Source organism: Salvelinus sp. IW2-2015, linkage group LG35 (genome assembly GCF_002910315.2).
Source record: "Salvelinus sp. IW2-2015 linkage group LG35, ASM291031v2, whole genome shotgun sequence".
NCBI classification, from domain to species: domain Eukaryota; kingdom Metazoa; phylum Chordata; class Actinopteri; order Salmoniformes; family Salmonidae; genus Salvelinus; species Salvelinus sp. IW2-2015.
Window position 1 is genome coordinate 16,228,236 of NC_036874.1, and position 26,739 is coordinate 16,254,974.

Below are 26,739 nucleotides of genomic sequence, written 5' to 3' on the forward strand. Positions count from 1 at the left end.
GGGCCATCCATGTGAACATGTATGCAAGCACAACTGTAAGTCCCTTTTGGATAAAAGTGTCTGTTACATGGCATATACTATATTATCTCGATGTTATGTGTGCTATTGTCCTACAAATATTTAGGAGGCGTATTTGAATGCTTATCCTATAATTATAAACTAAATCAACGTTTAGCACATTATTGCACACATGTTACATATCATCAAATATATTGTGGCAAAAAATAACAGGCAGTAGCATACAAATAGCTAAATAAAACTTGATTCAAAGAAACATGAAAGACTAATGTATTTATCTTTTAATACAGTCATCTCATTTGAAGCATCGGTATATTCTTCGCTTGTTAGTAACGATTGCAAAGAAATTAGAAACGTAATTGTAGGAATCACATTCGGTATCGGCGGTCACAGAAAGACGGATAAACATCTGGATGTTGTGTTTAGCGTAGATCTGTGAATACAGTGACGCAGAAGGGCAAAAACGCCTCTAAGGACGCACTTAGCCGTTCTAAGTGCGGTCTGAGGCAATCATTAAATAACAATCGTTTTTAAGAGCAGCTTTAGAAACGATGGTTTTGGGAAACAGCTCGTAGATGTAACAATGCTCCTACGAAGGTTCTAAAGATGAACTTAGCCATAAGATACTCGTGGGAAAACGGGCCAAGGTACGGTACAGTGTGACTCATAAAAATAGTTCATAAATAGTTGCACAACCTAGTTACAGGAAATGAGGGTAACTCTTTTTCATAAAGATGCTCTGCTTGAGGAAATGGGTAGAATTTATTTCGCAATGATCAATCGATCAGTCAAATACAACCCAAGATAGTCATTTGTACATTTGACCAGATTTCTCGTTTACAGCAACAACCTGGGGAAGAGTTGCAGGGAAGAAGGGTTGAATTAATTGAAGCTGGGAATGAATAGATGGCGCATGATGCATAGCATACTACATAACTTAGATCTGAGACACTTCTTTATAGTACTGCACCTGTTGTTCCATGTGTAAACACTTCATGCGAACTCTGGCGATCCTATTATCAAACATTTGTACAATGCCCAGTACAATAACCAATAATCCAGTAATAGCAAGAGCTTGATGAAACTCGTCTTGGTCATTCAATAAGTAATTTCATTGACATCTGCGTTAAAGTGATAGATAAAGGGATAGTTCACAAAAATAAACAAAAACTTCAACAACAAAAAGTGAATTATCACTTTAATGCTTGGATATCTCCAGAATCGATGTATGTTATAACACCTCATGAGTGTGAGCTTTTATTTTGGAGTCCTGAATTAGAAATGCTAATCACATGATCCAGCCGTTTTGACAGTATCATAAATCATGATTTTTAATATATTTGTGTAAATCTCTCATTGTAAGGCATTCACAGGTCAACTGATATCATTGAACAGCATAATATTAGATAAGGGGAACCTGAGTTTACAAATAACAAAATGTATACTTATTTTATTTATTTAATTAACAAAGTTATGCAACACCTAATTCCCCTGTATGAAAAAAAGGAAATGCCCCCTTACACTCAATAAATGGTTGTGCCTCCTTTAGCTGCAATAATCAGTCTCTCACATCGCTGTGGAGAAATTTTGGACCACTCTTCCATGCAGAACTGACTCCTTCTATTAAGGCAAGTCGTACTGGTCCTGAGTCAGCAAAGCATCCCCAAACCATCACACTACCACCACCATGCTTGACCGTTGGTATGGGGTTCTTGCTGTGGAATGCAGTGTTTGGTTTTCGCCAGACATAATGGGACCCATCTTGTCCAAAAAGTTGTCTCAACTTTGCCTGGAAGCACCTGGATGATCATCAATACTCTTGGAAGAATGTTCTATGGACAGATGAGTCAAAAGTATAACTTTAATGATGACATGGGGTCCCTTTATGTCTGGCAAAAACCAAGCACTGCATTCCACAGTAAGAACCTTATACCAAAGGCATGGTGGTGGTAGTGTGATGGATTGGGGATGCTTTGCTGCCTCAGGACCTGGTCAACTTGCCTTAATAGAAGGAACCATGATTTCTGCTTTGTATCGGAGAATTCTACAGGAGAATGTCAGGTCATCCATCTGTTAGCTGAAGCTGAAGCGCAGCTGGGTCATGCAGCAAGACAATGATCCAAAGCACACAATCAAGTCTACATGAACATGGCTAAAAAGCAACAAATTTGAAGTTTTGGAATGGCCTAGTCAAAGTCCAGTACTAATCCCAATTGAGATGTTGTGGCAGGACTTGAAACGAGCAGTTCATGCTTGAAAACCCACAAATGTCGCCGAGTTAAAGCAGTTCTGCACGCAAGAGTGGGCCAAAATTCCTCCACAGTGATGTGAGAGACTGATCAAATATTTCAGGAAGCCTTTGGTTGCAGTCATTGCAGCAAAAGGTGGCACAACCAGTTTTGAGTGTAAAGAGGGCAATTACTTTTTCACACAGGGGAATTGGGAGCTCCATAAATGTGTTAATTAAGCAAATCAAATAAGTATACATTTTTGCTGTAATTTGTAAACTCAGGGTCCCTTTATCGAACATTAAGTTTTGGTTAAAGATCTGATAACATTCAGTATCAAAAATATGCAAAAACAGATCAAATCAGAAAGGGGGCAAATACTATTTCACAGCACTGTATGTTCTAGTATTTGTCATTGGGAGACTCTAAATGTTTATTGCACATCCATAATTCCAAATATTTCTATTGGCTATGTCATGAACAAGATATACTGCATAGTGTACTTTTATCGAAATGCATAATAAGCTAATACTATTTGATGCTACAAGAGTGTTACATTATTTCTGAACACAAAGAAAACATCCCACATATACCACTGTATACATGTACAGCATATACTACTGTATATAGTATTTATAATTTTGTTCTCCTCTTTTTCTTTTGCCAATGTTGGTCATTAATACAGGGCCGATATTGACAGTTCTATGATCTTTGAAGCATGTTGGTTGTACAGTAGCTACATCAGAGGTGCAATATTCCCAGTAAACTTGTGCCTATACACTACCGGTCAAAAGTTTTAGAACACCTACTCATTCAAGGGTTTTTCTTTATTTTTACTATTTTCTACATTCTAGAATAATAGTGAAGACATCAAAACTATGAAATAACACATGGAATCATGTAGTAACCAAACAAGTGTGCCAAAACTCTTGGCATTCTCTCAGCCAGCTTCATGAGGAGGAGGTGTTATGGTGTGAGGGTGCTTTGCTGGTGACACTGTCTGTGATTTATGACCTAACACACCTCCAGGCTGTGTAAGGGCTATTTTACCAAGAAGGAGAGTGATGGAGTGCTACATCAGATGACCTGGCCTTCACAATCCCCCGACCTCAACCCAGTTGAGATGGTTTGGTATAAGTCGGACCGCAGAGTAAATGAAAAGCAGCCAACAAGTGCTCAGCATATGTGGGAACTCCTTCAAGACTGTTGGAAAAGCAATCCAGGTGAAGCTGGTTGAGAGAATGCCAAGATTGTGCAAAGCTGTCATCAAGGCAAAGGGTGGCTATTTGAAGAATCTCTAATATAAAATATATTTTCATTTGTTTTACACTTGTTTGGTTACTACATGATTCCATATGTTATTTTATAGTTTTTATGTCTTCACTTTCATTCTACAATGTAGAAGATAGTAAAAATAAAGAAAAACCCTTGAAGTAGGTGTTCTAAAACTTTTGACCAGTAGTGTAAGTTTACTTTCAGAGACCATTCGTAATTGATGCCAAAGAGTCCATATGATTCATCCAGATGTAACCCTCCACCATAGAGACTGTGATGTCATCACTCCCAGGCCATCAACAGCTTGGTGAATGGCACAAAGGCACCGTGGCCAGCCTTGCTGCAAGGGAAGGGAAACAGACAGTCACCACATGGCAGGTAGATTTCAATACCTTAGAGTAAAAATTAGGCAGACCATTGGGTAATATAGCACAGTGTTATAAAAATATCCCTACTAAATATCATATTTCCCGATAAAGAGAATAAATACACTACATGACCCAAAGTATGTGGACACCTGCTCGTCAAACATCTCATTCCTAAATCATGGGCATTCATATGGACTCTTCTGGGAAGACTTTTCATGTTGGAACATTGCTGCTGGGAATTGTTTCCATTCAGCCACAAGAGCATTAGTGAGGTTGGGTACTGATGTTGGGTGATTAGGCCTGGCTCGCGGTCGGCGTTTCAATTCACCCCAAAGGTGTTCGATGGGGTTGAGGTCAGGGCTCTGTGCAAGCCAGTCAAGTTCTTCCACACAGATCTCAACAAACCATTTATGTATGGATCTCGATTTTTGCACAGGGGCATTGTCATGCTGAAACAGGAAAGGGCCTTCCCTTCCCTAAGTACAGAATCGTTTAGAATGTCATTGTATAATGTAGTGTTACATTTTCCCCTCACTGGAACTAAAGGGCCTTGCCCGATCCATGAAAAACAGCCCCAGACCATTATTCCTCCTCCAACAAACTTTACATTTGGCACTATACATTGCGGCAGGTAGCATTCTCCTGGAATCCGCCAAACCCAGTGTGATCAATCACTCCAGAGAACGCATTTCCACTGCTCCAGAGTCCAATGGCGGCGAGCTTTACACCACTCCAGCCGACACTTGGCATTGCGCAGGTCCCGATGAACAGTTGCTTCCGATGGCAGTTTGGAACTCGGTAGTGAGTATTGCAACCAAGGACAGACGATTTTTACGCGCTACGAGCTTCAGCTCTCGGCGTTCCTGTTCTGTGACCTTGTGTGGGCTACCACTTGGCAGCTGAGTCGTTGTTGCTCCTAGACGTTTCCACCAGGACAGCTTTAGCTGGGCAGAAATTCGACGAACTGACTTGTTGGAAAGGTGGCATCCTATGACGTTGCCACGTTGAAAGTCACTGAGCTCTTCAGTAAGGCCATTCTACTGTCAATGTTTGTCTATGGAGATTGCATGGCGGTGTGCTCAATTTTATTTTCCTCTCAGCAACGGGTGTGGCTGAACTTGCCGAATCCACTAATTTGAAGGGGTGTCCACATACATTTGTATGTATAGTGTACTTTTATCGAAATAAGCAATTACTATTTGATGCTACAAGACTATTATTGTATTTCAGAACACAAAGAAAACAGTGTTAGTACTCATCCCACATATAACATTGTATACATGTACATAGTATTTCATATCATTTTGTTCTCCTCTTTTGACAAACACGTGCTACTCACGCTTGCTTTGAGGTTGATATTTGCATGTTAAGTCAAACAATGACAACGTCAGCAGCACATGTCAAAGTGTGTCTTGAGCACGGAACCATATTTGTTATATTCTTTTTTTTTTTTTACAAAATACAATCAAGTCGATAATACAGTGATAAGACAAGCATAAAAACGGAGGGTGATGTACAATCATGACGATACTCAAAACGAAAAACACACGATGTAACACATTTGGACAAGACAGTTATCAGCAATGCCATGGTGTAGTATTCTAATACAAAAATAAATAAGGAAAAACATTGTTTGCTTACACTCCATGGCATATGGATCATTTTACCCTTATAGTAGCATATGTTCATTTTAATTTATATTGTTCAATAACAATGTTGTGGACTTTCTCAAATAAATATTGCCTGGCTACGCAAATAATATAATATTGCAGACACTTTTATCCAAAGCGATGTGTGCATTAATGTGCATTAATGTGTGCATTAATTTTATGTGTGGGTGGCCCCGGGAATGGCTAATTAATTATTTAAACAGGTTGGCTGTTAGAGATGTAGAACTTTGTGTTTTGAATATGAATATTTTACCTAGCAGAGGTATTGTGTCATTAATTGAGGGGTTATGGACATTGACGTCACCCAAGATGATAAGTTGGGGGTTAATACGTAGTTTGATGGTGATGGGAAAGCCAGCCTTGAACCTGTAGCCAAAATGAGCTCACTGTCTGACAGTACCAAAACAGATGCATTATGTCCTCCTCCTCTTCATTACCGAACCTTCATTTAGAGTCTTGCTCAATACACTAAATGGACAGCATTTTCTTTGTTGACAGCTAGAAAGAATCACACACAGCAGAGTAAGAGAGAGAATATCTGCACATATGTGATGTAGTATGCAATTTTCGGGTACCACTTTTTGCTTGTGGGCACTACTTTCAGAACTACTGGCTAAGAATAATAAAAAAGTAACTGAAAGTCTCTTGAGTATCTATTGATGTTTTGTATGTGAAATTGAAGACCTGCTTCCATGGTATTGGGATCTTTCCAATAAGTTTGAAATTTGTATGGAATTGCAGATAGGCGATGGAAAGTGAGTTGGTATATTTCAGAGTTGATTTTAGCTTTTTGAATCCATTTTTTTTTTTTTTTTATAGTAGGATTGCTTACAGTTAAATTATGCTTTACTTTCTTCATCTTAGCTTTCCATGTGGGGGATATAGCAGAGAGCAATTGAGCATACATATGATTTGTACAAACATCCCCGTAGGCTCTAAACACTGTTTCAAAATCAAACAACTTTCCATTCATGTCCACAATGTCATTTAGAAAATAAATAGATTTTTCAATAAACAATTATTTCAAATTGTTACTTGTGTGTATGAGCGGCCTGGAGGCCCGACTACTGTAAACAACAGGATTCAGTAGATAACTTATTTCAAGTTAATAAACCCTTCAGTTATAACTAAAAGCACTGTTGAAACTTTTCCTGTCACCTCTAAAAATAGAGACATATTTATACTCGACAGCAGATCTCTAGCAATTCTACCAATGTAAAAATGTAAGGATGAAACATCCCTTATTTACAGAATAACTGATTTAAGACTACAAATTCTTGGTAAATGAAGAGTTACCATTCAAAGTAGCACTGTCCCCTGTGTGTGCCATCTTGCTGCCCGTGTTCAAGTGATTCCAGCTCCACTCCCATATGGAAGTCTGGCTCCCCCTCCAGGTGGCCCAGGTAACGAACCGTGCCTGTGCTGATCCGTCCCGAGGGCAGCAGGACTCGAACCCGGTGTCCCGTCTGCAGGTCCAGGGGGGAGTGAGGCACAAAAACCCGGTGTGGACCGGTGTAGCTCCGCCAGGAGCTCCCACTGGGGGGACGGAAGGTTTGCTCTTTTTAGATGGCTTAAAATGAATAGGATTTAAAGGGACATTACACCCTAAAATCAACGTTTTCAGATCAGACCTGGGTTCAAATACAATTCAATTACTTTCAAAGACATTTTGAAGTAAGGATTTTGATATTTTTCTTTTGAATATTGGAATGCATTTGAAAATGCTCAAATATACAGGCAGTGTATTTTCAAAAACAAATATTTAAATACTCCATGCATTTAAACCCAGGTCTGTTTGGTCCTAGGGGTGTTTGAAATAATGAATTTGGAAACAAATATTTGAAAAAAATTTAAATAGTAGGCTATAGGATTATTTAAAAAAAATACTTTTAAATACTTCAAATCTAAGTGGTCAATTTTAGCCACATTATTTTTAAATACTCAAATAAATATTTAAATAACAAATACTTAACTACGCATGTATTTTAACCCAGGTCTTTGCGCTATGTTTACACAGGCAGCCCAATTATGATCTTTGTTTCGCTAATTGGTCTTTTGACCAATCAGATCAGCTCTGAAAAAGATCTCATGCGATTGGTCAAAATACCAATTAGTGTAAAAAATATCAGAATTGGGCTGGCTGTGTAGACAGCCTTACAGACCTCAAAAGTAGTCATTTTTTGCGTAGATCCAGCTACATGCCTCAACTCCAAATGAATGGAAAAGATAAGCACTGCAAATCTGGAAATTACATGGTGCTTTCCATGGACCAATTTTGAGGTCTGAAAACAAGTGTCAAACATAGATTTTTAAGTGTAATGGCCTTTTGACACAGCTGGGAACAGGTGAAGAGAAATGTCTCTACCTGGTGGCTGTAGACAGAGCAGAAATGGGTCTGGAGCCAAATGCTGAGTTCAATGAGACCTGGCTGCCAGACAAGCTGCTTTGGCATGTGTCGCCTGTTGATGACATCCTCTCAGACCCTTTGCTTCGGTTGGAATGGCTCAAGCTGCCTGTTATTTTAAGTAATGGATAAGATTATTCTTTGCTATTCAAAATGCAGATATTAAAGGGAGATTTAATATCACTTCAGAATAAACATTTGTCCGATGTTTTCAGACCTCAAAACTAGTCCAATGACAAGATGAATACATGTTCCAAGACTGGGTGTGTAGATCTAGTTATATACCTTAACCACAAATGAATGGAAAAGATGAGCACCGTATAAAATCTGGAAGTAGGAAAACACTTATCTTTTCCATTAATTTGGGATTAAAGCATATAGCTTGATCTACGCAACAAATGGCCTGTGACGTGGACCTATCTGAACACTAGTCTACTTTTGAGGTATGGAAACATCTGACAAACTTTTATGTTGGAGTGCAATGTCCCTTTAAATCCCATATGATGATTACAGCAAATCAAGTACTGTTGATCATGTGATTTACTTGAGCTGTCCTGGTCCTTTCCATCGTAAGACTGTCTGTTTTCCACCTCTGACTCGCCAAGGTCCTCGAAGCTGCCCACCTGATGTAAACTTCCAGGCCTGGCTACAGTCTCAGAGATCAGCTGATCAAAATGAAACAAAGCTGTCATCAAATTATTATTATGACTAAATTATGAAACACATACACACATAATCATACAGGCGTGCACAAACACACACACACACTCAGACACACGTTACGTTAAGTTAGTTCATCGTATCCGATGATGACTTCCACTTCTGAGTTAACGGTGAATTCTTTGGTGACTGTAGAGTCCAATCCGAAATTCACAAACTTTATTGCAGGTGAGGCATATGCAGTCTGTGTTGGCGGGGGCAGGTGTGGTTGTTTGTCTCCTGTGTTGCTTTTTCTGTCTCTTTGTGCTCCTCCCCTCCCACCTCTGCACACTGCTCTGGCAGAGCTGCCGCCAGGTGGAACGTTTGGCAGCAAAATCCTCCAGGTCTGTGGGTTTGATGTTGCACTTCTTCAGCAATGTTTTCAGCTGGTCCTTGTAGCGCTTCATCTGCCCCCATCTGCAGACCGCCAGCCAAGATGTAGCTGGCCCCCCCTGCAGACCGCCGGCCAAGATGTAGCTGGCCCCCCCTGCAGACCGCCGGCCAAGATGTAGCTGGCCCCGCCTGCAGACCGCCAGCCAAGATGTAGCTGGCCATACAGGATTTTCCGCTGCAAGCGCTCCTGAGACAGTGCAGTTGGTGTTGGGTGACCATGGCCTCCATACTCTTGCAGTTGGTCTTACAGTAGCAAGTATTTCTGTATGGGGCACACGGTCACACCAGGTGATTCCCAGGATACGCTGCAGGCATCTTCTGTGGAATCGCTCAAACTGCTTGTTGTGGCAACTGTAAGTGACCCAGGATTCACAGCTGTAAAGAAGTGTGGTGATGCAGACGGCTTGATAGATGGCGACTTTGGTGTGGAGGTGGAGATCCCTGTTTTGGAAGACCCTGCGTCTGAGTTTCCACGAAGGCAGCTGATGCTTGCTTGATCCTATTTTTAATTTCGAGGTCGATGCTGCAGTCCTCTGAGAGGATGCTGCCCAGGTATTTGAAGGATGTGACTATTGCCAGTGATTTGTGTTCAATGGTGAAGACAGGCATGGTGGGTGGAGGGCTGGATCTCCATTGGCAGACCCCCTCTTGCTTGCTGGTGTTGCTAGACAGTCCCATCCTGCTATATACCCTCACGGACTGAAGGTCTTCCGGAGTGTGGGCCACAAGACCCCAGTCATTAGTATACTGCAGTTCAAGAACCCGCTCCGTCAAAACCTTGGTGGTTGCTTGGAGCCTCCTGATGTTGAGTAGGTTTCCATCTAGCCTGAAGTCCACCGCAACCCTGCTGCTATCCTCAAGCTCCTTGTGGAGAAGCTGGGTGACATATAGGAGGAAGATGTTAAAGAGTACAGGTGCCAGCACACACCCCTGCCTCATACCGATGCTTACTCCAAAGGGCACTGACTCCTGCCCTCCTATGGCCACCCGAGCCATCATCCTATCATGGAACTGGCAAAGGATGTTGACAAATGTGTCTGTACAGCCAAATTTGAGTAGTATGCCCCATAGTAGTTCCCTGCTCACTGTGTCAAAGGCCTTGGAGAGGTCGACAAAGGCCATGAGAAGGTCCTGGTGTTGTTCACAGCACTTCTCCTGGAGTTGCTGTGCAGTGAATATCATGTCAACTGTTCTTTCTGAAGGCACATCAGGACCTTGCCGGCAACAGCCAGAAGGGGTATCCCCCGGCTGTTGTCGCAGATGGACTTGGCACCCTTGTTCTTATAGATGGTGACAACGTTTGCATCCCACCACTGTTGTGGGACGATCTCCCCATCCCAAACCTCAGTGATGTACTGGTGGAGCGTTCTGGTCCACAAGTAACCTCCCTTCTTCAGTAGCTCTGCCGGGATGCTCTCAGCGCCAGGAGCACTGTTGTTCTTGAGGGAACGGATAGCTGATAACACCTCTTGGACGGTTGGTGAATGGTGGATGTCTTGAATGGGTGGACAGACAGGCAGTTCTTCCAGGATGGAGTGGTCTGTAGGAGAACGCTGATTAAGTAGTGCTTCAAAGTGGTCAGCCCACCTCATCAGGATCTGGTTTTGGTCCTTCAAGAGAGTCAGACCATCAGTTGTTATCAGGGGGGTAATGGAGCAACTTCTAGGGACATAGATAGCTTTAGCTGAGTTGTAGAAATTGTGCATATCGTTTTTTTCAGCATAAATTTGGATTTCCTGTGCCTTATTCGTCTACCATTCGTTCTGCAGAGCATGCAAGGTTGTTTGCACTTCCTTGAGTGATGCACGCCATTGCTGGCGGAGGGTAGCAGATGTGGGGCTGTTGAGAGTAGCCCTGTGTGCTTTGTGCATAATGTCCAGTAAGGTTGTTGTGGTGTCAGAGTTCTCATCGAACCAGTCCTGATGTTTCTTACCTCTGTAGCCAATGGAGTGGGCCGCTGCCTGATAGAGCACTGAGCTAATAGATGACCACTTCTGGTCCATGGTGTCCTCTGTGCTCAGAAGAGGCTCAGTCTCCCTCAGCCCTTCAGCGATAGAACTCACCCCTTACAGCAGCTTTCTCAAGCTGGGTACACACACACACACACACACACACACACACACACACACACACACACACACACACACACACACACACACACACACACACACCTGATAACGTAGGTCCTGCTGTTTCACCTGCAGTTCCACAAACTTCCTCTCCCATGTTGCCCTCTCAAAGGTGATCTGGGTCTTGAGGGCCTGAATCTCCCTCTCAGCTTTGGACAGTCTCCTCTGCATGGCACTGCTATCATGACTTCCTGGTATTTCCTGATTCACTGAGCATGGAAATCAACAATCCAACACATACAGAGACCAGAATTAGAGCATTCTATTCTATTATATTCTAAACTCAGCAAAAAAAGAAACGTCCCTTTTTCAGGACCCTGTCTTTCAAAGACATTCGTAAAAACCCAAATAACGTCACAGATCTTCATTGTAAAGGGGTTAAACACTGCTTCCCATGCTTGTTCAATGAACCATAAACAATTAATGAACATGCACCTGTGGAACGGTCGTTAAGACACTAACAGCTTACAGAACTGCCTGTCCGTCCACCCATTCAAGACGTCCACCATTCACCAACCTTCCATGAGGTGTTATCAGCTATCCTTTTCATGGTAGGCAATTAAGGTCACAGTTATGAAATCTTAGGACACTAAAGAAGCCTTTCTACTGACTCTGAAAAACACCAAAAGAAATATGCCCAGGGTCCCTGCTCATCTGCGTGAACGTGCCTTAGGCATGCTGCAAGGAGGCATGAGGACTGCAGATGTGGCCAGGGCAATAAATTGCAATGTCCATACTGTGAGAGGCCTAAGACAGCACTACAGGGAGACAGGATGGACAGCTGATCGTCCTCGCAGTGGCAGACCACATGTAACAACACCTGCACAGGATTGGTACAAATGCCCGAGATACACCAGGAACGCACAATCCCTCCATCAGTGCTCAGACTGTCCGCAATAGGCTGAGAGAGGCTGGACAGAGGGCTTGTAGGCCTGTTGTAAGGCAGGTCCTCACCAGACATCACTGGCAACAACGTCGCCTATGGGCACAAACCCACCGTTGCTGGACCAGACAGCACTGGCAAAAAGTGCTCTTCACTGACGAGTCACGGTTTTGTCTCACCAGGGGTGATGGTCGGATTTGCGTTTATCGTCGAAGGAATGAGCGTTACACCGAGGCCTGTACTCTGGAGCGGGATTGATTTGGAGGTGGAGGGTCCATCATGGTCTGGGGCGGTGTGTTACAGCATCATCGGACTGAGCTTGTTGTCATTGCAGGCAATCTCAATGATGTGCGTAACAGGGACGACATCCTCCTCCCTCATGTGGTACCCTTCCTGCAGGCTCATCCTGATATGACCCTCCAGCATGACAATGCCACCAGCCATACTGCTCGTTCTGTGCGTGATTTCCTGCAAGACAGGAATGTCAGTGTTCTGCCATGGCCAGTGAAGAGCCCAGATCTCAATCCCATTGAGCACGTCTGGGACCTGTTGTATCGGAGGGTGAGGGCTAGGGCCATTCCCCCCAGAAATGTACGAGAACTTGCAGGTGCCTTGGTGGAAGAGTGGGGTAACATCTCACAGCAAGAACCGGCAAATCTGGTGCAGTCCATGAGGAGGAGATGCACTGCAGTACTTAATGCAGCTGGTGGCCACACCAGATACTGACTGTTACTTTGGATTTTGCCCCCCCTCCCTTTGTTCAGGGACACATTTTTCAATTCCTGTTAGTCATATGTCTGTGGAACTTGTTCAGTTTATGTCTCAGTTGTTGAATCTTGTAATGTTCATACAAATATTTGCACATGTTTAAGTTTGCTGAAAATAAACGCAGTTGACAGTGAGAGGACGTGTCTTTCTTTGCTGAGATTATAACACACATAGATGAGAGGATTAGAGTAGAGTCCTTTAGAACACCAATCCTATGCCAGTCTGTATCACAGTAGTCTACATTTTGTTCTGTTTTCATTCTTTACTGAGGACAACCCTCATCCGTTACCTGTTTTTTGTTTCACTTGATCCTTCCCTGTTCCGTGAGGTTCATTGGGCATGTGTTTGATTGAGTAGTATGGGCTCACCTGCATCAAAAATCAATGACAGTCGTACAGTATTTCCAGAGCAAGAGGGTTGTCAAAGCTATAATTATCAGATAGGACACATGGCCCAGTGTGTGCTGTATAGCTAACTCCTATGGTCATTGTCATTCTTGGCTAAGAGTTGCATAAACAGATCTGCGACCAGGCTGTTGGACACGCACTCACCCAGAAGAACCTGCAGGTACATAACAGACCCTTGAATGTCCATGCAAACGCACACCACAGGATGTGCGTCACCATGCTGTTGTAGTATCACCTCACATTGTCCTATCCTATTTGAGAAAAGAAAGTTGTTGTTGTTGAGGTGTTGCCCATAGAAAAAAAATCTGGGACCAGGCTATATGATATCAGTACTGCAACCACAATTCTACCACCTCCATTCGGATGATGCCTCTGTAACACAGCTAATTCTGGAGATTCATTCACTGAGAGCTTCAACAAACCATTACAAACAAACAAGTTATAGCCCTAACAAACATGCAATAGCACTAGCAAACATGTAATAGCACTACCCTTTATACATACAAATAGGAGGCTAAGTACAGACCTTTCCCAACAGCCAGATGGTAGGAATAAAGGTGAAGAGAATGAAAGTCAGAATGTCAGAATGAAAATAGCTCTGCTCTTTTCAGGTCAATGCCGTCACACTCCGTGGTGAATGGTAGAACTCCATATAGTACCCACTGACCTGTTGCTATGTCCAGTGTCGTGAGAGCAGTGTTGCTGACAAGTAAATCTCATCTAATCTTCTTAGTCAGGCTGCCATGGCCATGTCCCTCCAGACAGCAGCTTAATTTTGCCTCCCGGGCCTCCTCATGAAAAACACAGTGAGTGGGTGGTGTTGTTGATGCAGTTTAATGCTGGCCACGGTCAATTCCAATCATTTTACAAACTACTGTAGGCATATCTTGATGAGCTGGTGGGGAAATCTTCCTTTCAATGGCATATTCGAGTAAACAGTCCTGAATTGTTGTACTGGCTGATATTTTTCTCTTAATATTTGATAGTCATGCAGAACGCACTGTGTCATATAGGGTTATATTATATTTATGGTATCAATATTCGGACAGCCAAGACATGTGTAGGTTGTCCTAATATGGACACCGTACAAAATAATGACCTAAAGGTCAACGGCATGCGTTTGCTTTAAGCACAGACATCCTGTCACTCTCAAACACAGCCCTTTGTTTGCATATAATTTTGCATTGATGGCCTTTGTTTACGCCGTAAATAAATGAATGGTCATGGCTCTGAATGGCCATGCAAAACGAGTTGTTTTCTTTGATTCAACATCTTGCCATTTTGCATACCTTCTGCGGGATCTATCTCTTTTCCATCCTCATTTATTTGCGTCTGAAGAGCGTATGTATGGTATATTGTGTCACTTTTACATGAGCAATAATACCCAATCATAATCAGAAATATTACAATAGACACTTTACGGTTTCACTTGACATTGCAATGTGATTGAATCTCAGTTCGATGGTCACATTTTCTATCCGTCAAGGAGAAATGAAAGTGATAGGAATTCTGATGTAATGGTCTTCCATCCTGCTATCTACATGTGTGATCTTTTGTATGTTCTTACACTTTCTCTGTATGTACAACACCACTTACATAGATTTATAATAAAGTACATTTGATAGGCACCGGATACTGTATACACTCCTGATTTGAATGGCTACTGTGTAACATTAGAAAAGCATTAGATAATAAAATATGCTGTATACTAATTTCACCCATCTTCATTAGAAAATATGCTTATTTAGTCCTACAAACATATTAACAATGACCATCATACTTTATTTTTTCACTTTGCTTCCGTTGTCAATGACTGCTAGTATACCACGTAAACACAAACATGTAAACTTGTCTCCCTTGAATAGCTCAAACTGGTTTTGCATTGAACAGGTCTCGCCTGGCTAACACAACTCAAGAAAAAGAGATAGGTCACAGGTCATTACCGTTACTAATGGTGTAGCCAAATTATTGACCTGCCTGTTGCTGAAGAGAAGTGGTGGGTTGTTGTTGTGGAGAAATATTATGTAGTGACGGATAACACTGCTTTCCGAGTGGTGACTGGTTCAAGCTGTTTCATACACATTCATTACCTGTACAGTATTTAAAATAAATCCCCATTGAAATAAGTCACTCATGCTTTCATTACTTGGAACAAGAGATTTATTTACAAGTGGCCTGTAATTCAGCCCATATCAACTTGCATCACACGTCATACTTTTGGGACAACGAGCATAACAGCATTCATTTTCTCCTGGTTTCCTGTTTTTCTTCATGTTTTTCAATTACAAAATAACTTTAAACCAATATGAAATGATGTATTTGTAATACAAATACAGTAAGTAACTAAATATTTTAAATTCTTACAATTTCACTATGATTGACACTTCCACGAGTAATGCCTTTGTGCCAACTATAGCTTTGACCATGAAAACTTACATGGAATGGAATAGTGCAAACAGTTGTATGTGGTTGGAGTGTGTACAATTCCATGAGAGAACTAAAAGCTATAGCAGCCTATGTGTGTCTTTTCTTTGAGGTGTTCTTCTCACAAAACGTTCAGGTTTATTAGGAGGGCTTTTTTTGTCACCTGAGTGGCCCAGGTGCCTTTGTGTGGTGCCCAGGTTAGGTAGTCCACATTCCAAGAGCCACAATGCCACAAAGAGGTAATTGTTGTCAAGGGGGTTTATTCTGCAGAGAGGGGGGGGGGGGGGGGGGGGGGGGGGATTTCTCATTGTGTTGAACAGAAACCAGAAGGCTCCCCAAAATCACCTCACCAGTATGGGAATTATCTCACAAGAAACTCATGAGGCAGCAAGGGCTTCACTACAATCCTGTCGCTTTTCTTTTCAGACAAACATCTTTAAATGTCGTTCTATACAGTAGATGAGCGCTTTTGAAGGGCTCTCTGTTAAGTTGTAGAAGACTGTGGGAACATTTTGTTTGCAAAAGAAAGGGAAAATGAGGTGATCGGTAAATATGTATCATTTTTTATAAGGAGATGTAAAAAAAATTCTAAGATTGTTTTGGGTTGCAGATGTTAATGACATGACTATGATTCACTTTGCTCCCTTGACATTTTGTTTAAAAAATATGTCTGATTACATAATTGTATTAATTAGTCTCACATGACCATCTGTCAACTGGCCAGCGCACTCCAGATTTGGTCCTGGTTCCTGTGATTATAGGTGTGTATTGAGTTGGCGGGCCGGAAGTTTACCCGAATTTGATCTCTGGGCCCTTGTATGGTAGTTTAAACCCATCCAGCTCTCTGCCTGTAGTCTCCTCCTCTCTGCTAGTTGTGACTAGTAATTGAGTGGGTGTGCAGGTGAGAGTTTCCACTTAATAGGTTGTCTCTCCTGTGCTGTCACTGGGAAGAACAGAGGGTAGTGGCACTGGGAGAAAAGGAGAGAGGGAGAGACCAAGAGAGAGAGGCTCCACACATCATCCACAGCTGATACAGACAGTTTCATCCTCAGACTTTTGCTCAACGCCACACAAGGGTAAGCGTTTGTTGTTGTTTTTCCGGAAAACATTTAGTTAAACATTTGTTTGCGTTATTTTGTGCCATTACCTGCTTATCTCAGGCTGATTCAGTTCAACAAGGAGGGTTGCCATGGTTGCTTAAAGAGGATAGTGTAGAGAATAATGTTGCTACAGTACCGTCTGAAAGTATTAAACTGAGATGTTTTTGTACCTGGCCTACACACAAAACCCCATGATGTCAAAGTGGAATTATGTTTATTTATTTAAGTTAATAAAAAATGAAAAGCAAAAATGTCTTTAGTCAATAAGTTTTCAACCCATTTGTTATGGCAAGCCTAAATACGTCACCTAATAAATTGGATGGACTTAGAACACAGATTCAACCACAAAGACCAGGGAGGTTTTCCAATGCCTTGCAAAGAAGGGCACCTATTGGTAGATGGGTAAAAAAAAAGCAGACATGCAATATCCCTTTGAGCATGGTGAAGTATTTAATTACACTTTGGATGGTGAATCAATACAGCCAGTCACTACAAAGATACAGGCTTTAAAATAAAGATATGACTTTAAAATAGTTTAATGGCTGTGATAGGAGAAAACTGAGGATGGATCAACAACATTGTAGTTACTCCACAATACTAACCTAATTGACAGAGTGAAAAGAAGGAAGCTTGTACAGAATACAAATATTCCAAAACATGCATCCTGTTTGCAATAAGACACTAAAGTAAGCTTGATGCCTTATTGCAAACATGTTTTGGAATATTTTTATTCTGTACAAGCTTCTTTTCACTCTGTCAATTGGGTTAGTATTGTGGAGTAACTATAACGTTTATCCATCCTCAGTTTACTCCTACTGGTCTTTCAGCATGTCAAAATTGCTTGAAATTGATCATTTACTCATGGAGCTTACATTTGAAATGTGTTGTTAAAATGTATTATTAGCCTACTGCAGAGAATATGCACCATAGGCGCATCTTTCCACTTGTGCTCTCCAAACTCCCGCCAGTGGAGAACACGTTGTTCTCTTTTTGAAATGTTTGCTGTTGCATTCACACGTTGTAATGAATATGTGGCAAATCTATATTCCTTTAATCCTACAATAATTGCTAAGGTTTCGTCATTCCTTCCCCGTAGCTTTYATTGCAACACTTATACATTTATGTTTCATGACGTTTAATAAGATACATTTTAATTTAGCATGTCTTACCCTCTGAGTGGGCGCGATGTTAATTGATTACATGAACATTTGCAAGACTCCTGAGGTAGAAGCTATGTTTATTTAATTCAATTGGTTTCCTTTGTTCATATTTACTGGGTTATGTCGGAGTTCCAAGTGTCTGTCTCCTATGCATAGTCCTATGCATAGAGAAGGATAGAGTTCTCTAGTGGACAAAAGACCATTTAGCATGGGTAGCTTCATTGAGGGCTTCCACCATTTTAATGTAGTCATTCATTTCACATTTCGACAAATTTCAAAGTGTTTCCTTTCAAATGGTATCAAGAATATGCATATCCTTGCTTCAGGTCCTGAGCTACAGGCAGATAGATTTGGGTATGTTATTTTAGGCAAAAATTAAAAGAAGGGGTGGATCCTTAAGAGGTTTAATGCACTTGGCTCCTCACAGGACCATACAATTAACCAATTGGTAATTACAACACAAAAACTGGGTTCTACGATGTAAAATGCAATTTCCACATCAATTGTTACATAGGTACATTCATGTTAATGAGACTTAATGATTAGTAGCCTAATGACATTTCATCACCATTCACTCATGGAACAATAATTTTCTCTTATTCAATGTACTGACTGCAAAGCGTTGCGCATTTTTATGCGCACTGAGGCATGTGCTACTATCACTCACAACCAGAATGACAGACCTAGGACCATAGAGATAGATAGAGGACTCATCTTTGTATCTGTGACACTTCAGTGTTTGTGACAGCATGGGGAGCGGGGCAGCACCATTGAGACAATCTTAATTTTGAAGTAGGCAATTTTGACCAGGTTTGACATGACTCCAACAGGGTCACCAGGAGGGATCAGCCAATAACATTGGAAGTCCCACCCAGTTGACTACATTATATGTGCCTGTTTGAGCTCCTGTTAGACTGATTCAATTTGCTTTCTCAAGCGGAGGCTGTGCAGTCTTACCCTCTACCTGTGTCCTTTCATATAGGCTAGGTTAAGCATGATACCGAGGCAATTTCTTTTGGGCTATTGCCAGTGTATATTTGGTCAATCTGCTTGTATATTTTGTATGATAAGGCACTTTCATCATTGGATCACCAGGACCTGTAAATAAATCTACACTCTGAGCAGTCAACCTGTCTTGTCTTCTGCTGATTTCATGCCCTTATGACTGCTAAAAGGACCCTATTTTACAATGACAAAATTCAAAAGTGTTGTAGACAAAATAATGAAAAGGGCCGCCTGGTAGACTCAATAAATAGGCAAAGATTTGTAGTTGCAGTTCATTGCATGTATAGATTTGTTTTACTTGACTTGAGACTTTACTTGAAAAAACGTGTGACTACTCGACTTGACTTGCTCTTAGAATGCACAAGTTGGACTTGACTCGAGACTCGAGCCGTTCTACTTGGGACTCGACTTGCGACTTGGACCTTGTGACTTGAGACTTGCTTGTGACTCAAATAATAGTGACTTGGTCCCACCTCTGCTGAGTACCACTCTTCATATTTTCAAGCATTGTGGTGGCCCCATCATGTTATGGGTTTGCTTGTCATCGGCAAGGAATAGTGACATTTTTAGGATAAAAAGAAACGGATTAGAGCTAGGCACGGGCAAAATCCTAGAAGAAAACCTGGTTCAGTYTGCTTTCCAACAGACACTGGGAGACAAATTCCCCTTTCAGCAGGACAATAACCTAAAACACAAGGCCAAGTACACACTAGAGTTGCTTATCAAGACAACATTGAATGTTCCTGAGTGGCCTAGTCACAGTTTTGCCTTAAATTGGCATGAAAATCTATGGCAAGAGATGAACATGGCTATTTAGCAATGATCAACAACCAACTTGACCGAGCTTGATTTTAACATGTTTTGACACAATACCCCATAATGGCAAATAAAAAAAWGTAACATTTTTATTTTTGCTAATTTATTGAAAATAAAAAACTGAAATATTACATTTACATAAGCATTTACCCTTTACTCAGTATTTTCTTGAAACACCTTTGGCAGCGATTACAGCCTCAAGTCTTCTTGGCACACCTGTATTTGGGGAGTTTCTCCCATTCCTTTCTTCCAGATCCTCTCAAGCTCTGTCAGGTTGGATGGGGAGCGTTGCTGCAGAGCTATTTTCAGGTCTCTCCAAAGATGTTCGATCAGCTTTGAGTCCGGGCTCTGGCTGGGCCACTCAAGGAAATCCAGAGACTTGTCCCAAAGCCACTCCTGCATTATCTTGGCTGTGTGCTTAGGGTTGTTGTCTTGTTGGAAGATGAACCTTCACCCCAGTCTGAGGTTCTGAGAGCTCTGGAGCAGATTTTCATCAAGGATCTCTCTGTATTTTTTTCTGTTCATCTTTGCCTCGATCCTGACTAGTCTCCCAGTCCCTGCCGCTGAAAAACATCCCCACAGCATGATAAATAAAGGCCTGATTGGTGGAGTGCTGCAAAGATGGTTGTTCTTCTGGAAGATTCTCCAATCTCCACAGAGGAACTCTAGAGCTCTGTCAGAGTGACCGACAGGTTCTTGGTCACATCCCTGACCAAGGCCCTTCTCCCCCAATTCCATGTTTGGCCGGGCTGCCAGCTCTAGGAAGAGTCTTGGTGGTTCTAAACTTCTTCCATTTAAGAATGATGGAGGCCACTGTGTTCTTGGGGACCTTCAATGCTGCAGAAATGTTTTGGTACCCTTCCCCAGATCTGTGCCTCGACACAATCCTGTCTCGGCGCTCTATGGACAATTCCTTCGACCTCATAGCTTGATTTTTGCTCTGACATGCACTGTCAACTGTGGGACCTTATATAGACAGGTGTGTGCCTTTCCAAATCATGTCCAAACAATTTAATTTACCACAGGGGGACTCCAATCAAGTTGTAGAAACATCTCAAGGATGATCAATGGAAGCAGGATGCACCTGAGCTCAAATTCGAGTCTCATAGCAAAGAGTCTGAATACTTATGTAAATAAGGTATTTCTGTATTTGTTTTAGAAAAAAATTGTAAACATTTCTAAAATCCTGTTTTCTCTTTGTCAATATGAGGTATTTTTTATTTCATCCATTTTAGATTGAGGCTGTAATGTAGAAAAATGTGATTTTTTTTTAAAGGGTCTGAATACTTTCCGAAGGCATTATATATTACATTTGATATACTTTAAGTAATATGAACTTTCTCCTTTACACACACCTATAACTTGGCCTACTTTTTTTAAAGTGGGCTATTTGATGACGGATTCCCTGGTATTCCTGCTCATTCCGTGCACCAGTTCCGGAGGTCTACGTCACATGCCTCTAGGCGTCACTGAACTGTCTCATTACGCACACCTGATTCCAATTCCCCTGATTAGTAATTGTATATATGTGCCCTCTGTTCACCATTGTCTTGTCGGTTATTGTTCCCATATCCGTTGGTCTGTGTACCTGTGCTTTGTTATTTCGGCTTTCATGCTGCGTGTTGTGTGCACTTGTTATTACGGGTCTCGCCCCGTGTATTGCTGTGCATTTGTTATTATGGGTCTCGCCCCGTGTAGTGTATTGCCGGTCTTGTTCCATGTATTTATTCAAGGTTTCACCTTGCTCTTTTGTTTGGGTTACATCCCTGTGTTTTTGTATATGTGTTTGTTTTGGGCTTCGTCCCCGTCCCTTTCATGCCATGTTGTATTTTTGGGTGGAGTATTAAAACCCCCTATTACGTATTCCTGCGCCTGTCTCCAATCATTTATACAACATGACACTATTGGCCACTGTTTGACCCTCAGTATCCAGGGTGGTGAGCCCAAAGGAGACTGTGGTTGGTTCCTAGGGAGGGATGAAAAACATGCCGTGCTTAGTGATATTGCACCGGGGACATCACGAGGAATAAACACATTTTAATTGTGCTCACGGCTGAACGGCTGCCAACCGACACTACAGAACAAAATCATGTCCTTTGATGCCACACGTTTGTGTCTGATTATTTTGGCAATGGTCAATATTGTAATTTACCAGCCACAATGTTGTTGTGAGTAGATGGTTGTTTTACAGTTCAACATCTATTTTCTATTCCTAACTCTCATCTCTACCTCTCTTTCCTACATTTAACACAATGTGACTTACAAATCAGGCGCTGCGGCCAATGCAAACCATCATCAGATCAGTTTCCCCATAGAACAATTAGGGAATTGTTTGCGGAGGAGCCCTCAGATAGATGATGGCATCAGATCAACGGATAAGTCCAGGTGGGACATAATGAATGGAGATGTGTAAACAGTCTGATTGCTCTACCGAATCTGACTTAGGTCATGTGTCAACAGCAAAGGCATAATAGACCTATGGATTTGGGTCTTTACTTATGTGGTTTGTGGTATTACTTTTCTCCTCTTCATGCTCCAGGAAGCATTATTCAATAGTCAGGTAACCACGATGCTAGAAGACAATAAGGAACCTTTATATCACCATGTTCAGGGTGTCACATTACACTGTTTCTCAGTTTATTTCTAAATGTATTAGATCTTCTGTGCCTAAGTCCTACTGTAGCAGTGTTAATCGTTAAAGGGACACAATCGTTATTTATATTGTTTTAAGATTATAGGGGTTCATTTTCTTAGGAACTTTTCTTCTTATTGTTTGTACAAAATCCTCATAGTCACATACTGTATGTACTGTAGATACTGGTATGGAGCTGGAGATAATGAATATCATGTTCAAACATATACTGGGTCGAAATGAGCTCGTAGTGACTTCTCTTTCCCTTTCTAGACTGGACTAAGGGCTCCTACTCCCTCTAGAAGACTATGGCCTCAACTGCTTTTTTTAAAGGCACAGGTACGTTTGCTTTCTAAATATGCCCATTGCCTAAAAAAATTGCATAGACGCATACCGACTGATTCTTGAATAATATAACTTATATAACATGAATCAAAGTTATAGAAGTTATACTATTCAAGAATCAATGGGTAAATATCAAGAATTGAAATGGACAGATTTTCAGATCCCAGATTGTATCTTTAAGATTCCAGACCGTACCTGCAACTGCAGTTAAACTGCAAAATTACTAACATTAAAAAAAGTGATATTTTGGACGCAGTATTTTCAGCATACTGCAGTTATACTGCACTCTAACTAGAGTTAAACTGCAGTGTCCTGCAGCTATACTGCACTCTGAAAGCAAACTTTTTTTCGTAAGGGAAAGACTCATCTAGCCGAACGAAACAGAGGCTTACTGCCCACATAAAAAAGACAATAACACGCATGGTTAAGAGCTTGTTATGTTTAATATACAGGACCTGCTAAATGATGACAGCTGTATGCCTCTCTTTTCTCTCTGAGCAGGCCTCCTGCTCTTCTTACTACTGGGACTGCAGCCATGGTCATTTATTTCAGGACAAAACATAACCTCAAGTTCCAATTCAACAACCAATGCTACAACCACGGTGGCTGCAATAACTGTGTTGTCAACTGCCATGAGTACTGACTCTGCAACAGCTCCCACGACAGTTACCACAGGTCGAGCTACAATGTCGTCTGCCATTTCTTCTACGAATGCTGCAATGTTGTCAGCAGGGTTGGGTAGGTTCCTTTCTAAATGTAATCCGTTACAGTTACTAGTTACCTGTCCAAAATTGTAATCAGTAACGTAACTTTTGGATTACCCAAGCTCAGGAACGTAATCTGATTACATTCAGTTACTTTTAGATTACTTTCCCCTTAAGAGCCTTTAGAAAAAGACAAAATATATATGTTACCAATTGAACAACATATATTGCAGGATAAATCAATGTTTAAGTTTACATAGCTGGCCATATATGTGTAACCGATGTGAAATGGCTAGCTAGTTAGCGGTGGTGCGCGCTAATAGCRTTTCAATCGGTGACGTCACTCGCTTTGAGACCTTGAAGTAGTGGTTCCCCTTGCTCTGCAAGTGTCGTGGCTTTTGTGGAGCGATGGGTAACGATGCTTCGTGGGTGACTGTTGTTGATGTGTGCAGAGGGTCCCTGGTTCGCGCCCGGGTCGGGGCGAGGGGACGGACTAAAGTTAAACTGTTACATATGGATGATACATTTTAATTTATGGGTTGGTTATGTAGGCTTCTTGTAACCCACCGCTTTCTACTACATATACAAATACGATTAAATTACAGTATATCTTTACATTAAAAAAATAACGTTTCAGAATTACAATAATTGTTATACCTCTTGATCTTCAAGTATAGATTAGCCAAATTGTTTTACCTGAGCATAACCCCAAAACTAAGGACTTATTAGCCAGCCCTACTCTGTTGTTTATGATTTTGTTGTCATGGAGGACTGATTGGGCTCATTGATTTGAGTTGAAAAATAAATGTTGCGCTCATGAAATGTTATGCTTTGAGCACTACTGAAAAGTGCTATTTACAAGTGAAAAATGAATGCCATATGCTGCATTTGCTATAGGCCTATTGTTGACCTTTTTGTTGGTGACACTTTGATATGTTGAAAATATGCAGCTTTTTAAAGAGCAAATCCACAGATGAAACAATACCAAAATTGTCGCCCCGCCTCTGTTTTGGTTAAAAGTTGAGGGATGGGCCTGGAGAAATGTAACCACTCTCAGATTAATAGACAGAGCTATGGATGCAAAGACTAACCAATCATGATATCCAAATTATTGTTTTAACCATGTTATGAGGCTATACAGTGTTTGTTTACATTTACAATGTTTACAAACATTGGAGAAAAACAAGCTTATATTTTGGGTTCTCATGGAGTGTGACAGTTGAACTGAGCTCATGAGGCATTTATAAGTTATATTCTTCAAGAATCAATGGATATATATATATACACTACCGGTCAAAAGTTTTAGAACACCTACTCATTCAAAGGTTTATCTTTATTTCTTACTATGTTCTACATTGTAGAATAATAGTGAAGACATCAAAACTATRMAATAACACATATGGAATCATGTAGTAAGCACAAAAGTGTTAAACAAATCAAAATATATTTKAKATTTGAGATTCTTCAAAGTRGCCAMCCTTTGCMTTGATGACAGCTTTGCACACTCTTGGCATTCTCTCGACCAGCTTCACCTGGAATGCTTTTCCAACGGTCTTGAAGGAGTTCCCACATATGCTGAGCACTTGTTGGCTGCTTTTCCTTCACTCTGCGATTCAACTCATCCCAAACCATCTCAATTTGGTTGAGGTYGGGGGACCTCAACCAAATTGAGTAATAAAAGCCCCACTTTTATTCCATAGGCTGGGATCCGCACTATGCAGCTGTTTCAAAAGCACATTTTCACTGGCTGTCCACTGGTTTCAAAAACAATGATTGATAGGCAGCTTAAACTTCTTGAATTCAACCATTATTGGGTTCAAATACACATTTAGTGAACAGCCATCCACAACAACCACAATCCGTAAGGTGCAAATAGCTAAATGAGAGAGCAGCAGTGTGATTCACATCAATGAGCTATGTACATAACAATAATAAGTGATATCCATATCGCCGTAGACTACACCACTGCTGTCATCCTTACCTACAAGCGTTTATTCAAGTTGGATAATCTTGGGATGCTGACAGCAGTCGCACCATTGGAAGACATAGCTTGAACTGTAGCCTACAAAAACCTATTTGTGCTCTTTTCCCGCAATCGATCAAACACATTTGGTGTGTCATCATAGTGGTCTCTGACTTTTGGTTAGACTTGCTCTTGTGGAACAAACTTATTTTGTTCCACCAGTGTTTGTCAATGCTGATTTGAATGTCAATGAGAAAACAGACGTGTCAAAGATTTTCTTTGCGAACATCCTTTCTGAATTTAAAAGTAATCCTAGAAGTAATCACCTCRTTTTTTTWAAGTATCTGTAATCTGATTACAATATTTGTGTTGGTAACTTATCACAGTTACCGTTTTTTTTTGTAATCCCTTATGTGTAACTGATCCGTTACTCCCCAACCCATGTTGTCTGGCATTTCTTCTATGAATACCACAATGGCATCGGACTCAGMAACTACGATGGCAGCTACCAAGGTTCAAGGTGCCGCTAATACGGCTACCTCTACCTCCAATTGGTCCAGTGTAGGTTCAATGACAACAGCCATGACMTCCACTTCAAGAAGTGGAACCATTGACAACTCAGGGAATACAGTGACGGATAATACAAAATACTGATTGTTTTATGAATTCACATTCAGGATATATGGTAGATATATATTTTTTGCCACGTTGCTCTCACACTACATTTTGTCCTTGCTAACACAGGTAGTGGAACCACAAGCATGGCCAATACTACTTCATGGGGCACCAGTGGCATGACCATGGTGAGTCTAGTACTTTAGTACTTTAGTAGTATATGATATTACGTTAACACTTTATTTGAAGGGGGTATACATAATGAATCTATATCATCTTTATGAAGCCAATCATGACWCCTTTGTGAATGTTGCAGTATCATTAACAGCAACCTTCATTACACATGTTTTATTCAACATCATTCATGAGGCCACTAAGTAAATAGTGCTTGGAATTACTGCAAATTGTCTTAGCAAACAATTCAGTTGAATTTGCTGATATGCGCCTCTTTGAAGCGCATGCATCATTTCCGGTGACGTTGTCTGCTAAYCGATCAATATAATGTGTTCTGTGGTTGCCATGGCACCATAAGGCAGCCTAGACAAAGAGCTCTTTATATTTTGTACATATTTTTGATGATTGTAAGTGTTTTTTTGTTTTTGCGAAGTCATTTAGTGTTTATTGGGTATATCTGGTTGTTTTCATCCATGGAGTTGAAGGACTGATTGCAAGTCTACTGTGTGGTTTGGCTATAGTTAGCTAGCTAATGTTTGCATATAAAAGATCTCACTAA

General features: G+C 41.1%; 2 protein-coding genes across 2 annotated transcripts in view; one reads left to right on the forward strand and one right to left on the reverse strand.

Moving 5' to 3' along the window:
• Positions 1-1,199: 1,199 nt before the first annotated feature.
• Positions 1,200-13,924, reverse strand: LOC111959115 (uncharacterized). Its single transcript, XM_023980560.2, has 8 exons — positions 13,769-13,924; positions 13,387-13,493; positions 13,125-13,203; positions 11,227-11,393; positions 8,508-8,628; positions 7,925-8,072; positions 6,856-7,095; positions 1,200-3,861 (listed from the first exon to the last, which is right to left on the reverse strand). The coding sequence occupies exons 2-8, from the start codon at positions 13,459-13,461 to the stop codon at positions 3,804-3,806; spliced, it is 888 nt and encodes a 295-aa protein (XP_023836328.1). The 5' UTR covers positions 13,462-13,493; positions 13,769-13,924; the 3' UTR covers positions 1,200-3,803.
• Positions 13,925-16,302: 2,378 nt separating this feature from the next.
• The window catches only part of LOC111958524 (integumentary mucin C.1), a 25,394-nt gene continuing 14,957 nt past the window's right edge, over positions 16,303-26,739 (forward strand). The window contains exons 1-4 of the mRNA XM_023979774.2: positions 16,303-16,742; positions 22,653-22,718; positions 23,226-23,462; positions 26,136-26,194. Of these exons, the coding sequence (XP_023835542.1) occupies positions 22,688-22,718; positions 23,226-23,462; positions 26,136-26,194 (327 nt within the window). The 5' untranslated portion in view covers positions 16,303-16,742; positions 22,653-22,687. The remainder of the gene's footprint in view (positions 16,743-22,652; positions 22,719-23,225; positions 23,463-26,135; positions 26,195-26,739) is intronic.

Coding starts and splice junctions, on each gene's coding strand:
- LOC111959115 (XM_023980560.2), bottom strand. CDS start 13,461: ATGGTGACGCACATCCTGTGGTGTGCGTTTGCATGGACATTCAAGGGT. Junction 8,073..8,507: donor AAAGGACCAGGACAGCTCAA/GTAAATCACATG, acceptor TTAAAATAACAG/GCAGCTTGAGCCATTCCAAC. Junction 7,096..7,924: donor GCTCTGTCTACAGCCACCAG/GTAGAGACATTT, acceptor CCGTCCCCCCAG/TGGGAGCTCCTGGCGGAGCT.